This window comes from Trypanosoma conorhini, assembly GCF_003719485.1.
Source record: "Trypanosoma conorhini strain 025E chromosome Unknown Tco_14.4_contig_01586, whole genome shotgun sequence".
In the NCBI taxonomy this organism is placed as follows: Eukaryota; Euglenozoa; class Kinetoplastea; order Trypanosomatida; family Trypanosomatidae; genus Trypanosoma; species Trypanosoma conorhini.
This window is the reverse complement of record NW_021705670.1, coordinates 1-1,577: the sequence shown is the minus strand read 5'-3', so window position 1 is coordinate 1,577 and position 1,577 is coordinate 1. Positions and strand designations below refer to the sequence as shown.

At 65.9% G+C, this 1,577-nt stretch overlaps 1 protein-coding gene across 1 annotated transcript, besides 1 other annotated feature; it reads left to right on the top strand.

The window, feature by feature from the left end:
- Nucleotides 1-33: a microsatellite.
- Nucleotides 34-437: 404 nt separating this feature from the next.
- Tco025E_10283 (uncharacterized protein) lies at nt 438-1,490 on the top strand (the record flags this gene model as incomplete). The annotated part of the gene is made up of 1 exon (XM_029377062.1): nt 438-1,490. The coding sequence occupies one exon, from the start codon at nt 438-440 to the stop codon at nt 1,488-1,490; it is 1,053 nt and encodes a 350-aa protein (XP_029222845.1).
- Between the last annotated feature and the right edge of the window lie 87 nt (nt 1,491-1,577).

The following is a 1,577-nucleotide window of genomic DNA, read 5'->3' as shown; positions in this document are numbered from 1 at the left end:
AAAAAAATAAATAAATCAAAAAAGAAAACAAAACCGGAGTTCATACTCGTTGCGGTGATCCTCCCCAGGCGGCGTGGAGGGCGGGGCGAGGGGTTAAGGGGGCACGCAGGAACGTCGATACCCCCCCTTCCTCCCCTTCCCCCCTCCCTTTTCGCTACCCCACTGTGACACTTCCGCGGCAAACAGGAAAAGGCAAAAGATAGATAGAGAGAGGGAAAAACAATCATAATCGTAGGGATCGAGTGAATAGAGGGGAAATTCGGGCGCCACTGTCAGCGACGGTCCACACGGACGCAGACGCAACAGCCGGGAAAAGTAGCGCCGGTGTTTGTTTCATACGACTTGCCTTCTCGCTGCGGTTGACGACGCGCGTTGGCGCGGCTGCGTGTGCGTGTCTTCCGCGGCGTGCGTTCGTACATCCGTGACGCCGGCGGGGGATGAAGCGGGGCGGGGCGGACCCCTCCGCGATGGCGTCGTCGCCGCCGCCGCCGCCCGCAACGGCGTTCAAAAAAGGCGAGAAACGTGACTTTAGGTACCCGAGCGAAAAATGCGCCGCGCGGCAGCTGCGCCTTGCCTTCCCCGACGAGGACGCGGAGACGGTGGAGGAGCTCGCCCACCTCGTCTCGGCGCGGCGGCACACCATCGAGGAGGCCGTGGACTTCCTGCAGGACCAGGAGCGCTCCAGGAAGGCGGCCGCCAGCAACAGCCCCAACGCCGTCGCCCGCGCGAGGAGCGGCGCCAACGCGCGGGGTCTTGCGGGGGCCGCACGAGACGGAGGACGCGAGGAGGACGCGCGCGGCGGCGGTGGGAGGCGGGGGACGTCCGCTGGGCGCAGCAACGCCCCGCCGGCGAGCGCGCTCCGCCCGCACTGGGATGGATCCGCCTCAAGGCCGCCGTCTATTCTCGTCTCCCACCCCACGAAGCCGGCGCCGGCGCGGGCAAACGCGCCCGTTCATCACTTCGGCGGCGGCACCACTACCCAGCAGTCAAGCACAGGCCACGGCGACCTCAGTGCGAGGGCGAATGCGCTTGTGGAGGACGGGGAGCGGCGTTGCCACCCCGCCACTCCCTCCCCGATTTTGTCCCCCGCCCCGTCGCCGCACTCGGGCACTGCGTCTCCTCCTTCGTCTTCTGCTTCTGCTGCGGGGGAGGCCGCGACGGCGGTGCTCTTCACGACCACCATGACGGGCGACCGCAGGGTCCGTGACCACTGCCGTCAGATAGGGACCCTCTTGTACCTGAAACGCGTGCAGTACGACTCGGTGAATCTGGCGGACGACCCTGTACTGCAGCGCCGTCTGCGTGAGATGTACGCGGCATCCACAGGCCAGCACGTGCGGCCGCCCATTCCGGCATTTTTTGTTGGCGAGCACTTCATTGGCGGCTACGAGGCGCTGCAGGAGATGGAGGACGACGGGGTGCTGATGGAGACGCTGTACCGCCGCGGTTACCCGCGGCCCCTGAGTGAGGCCCCGAGGGCGCAGGAGTAAAGGAAGCCGACAAGGCCGTTCGCGGCGGCGGCGCAGAAGACAGCACACCTGAAATTGCTCTACCAGTTCATTAGACAAGACTCCGGG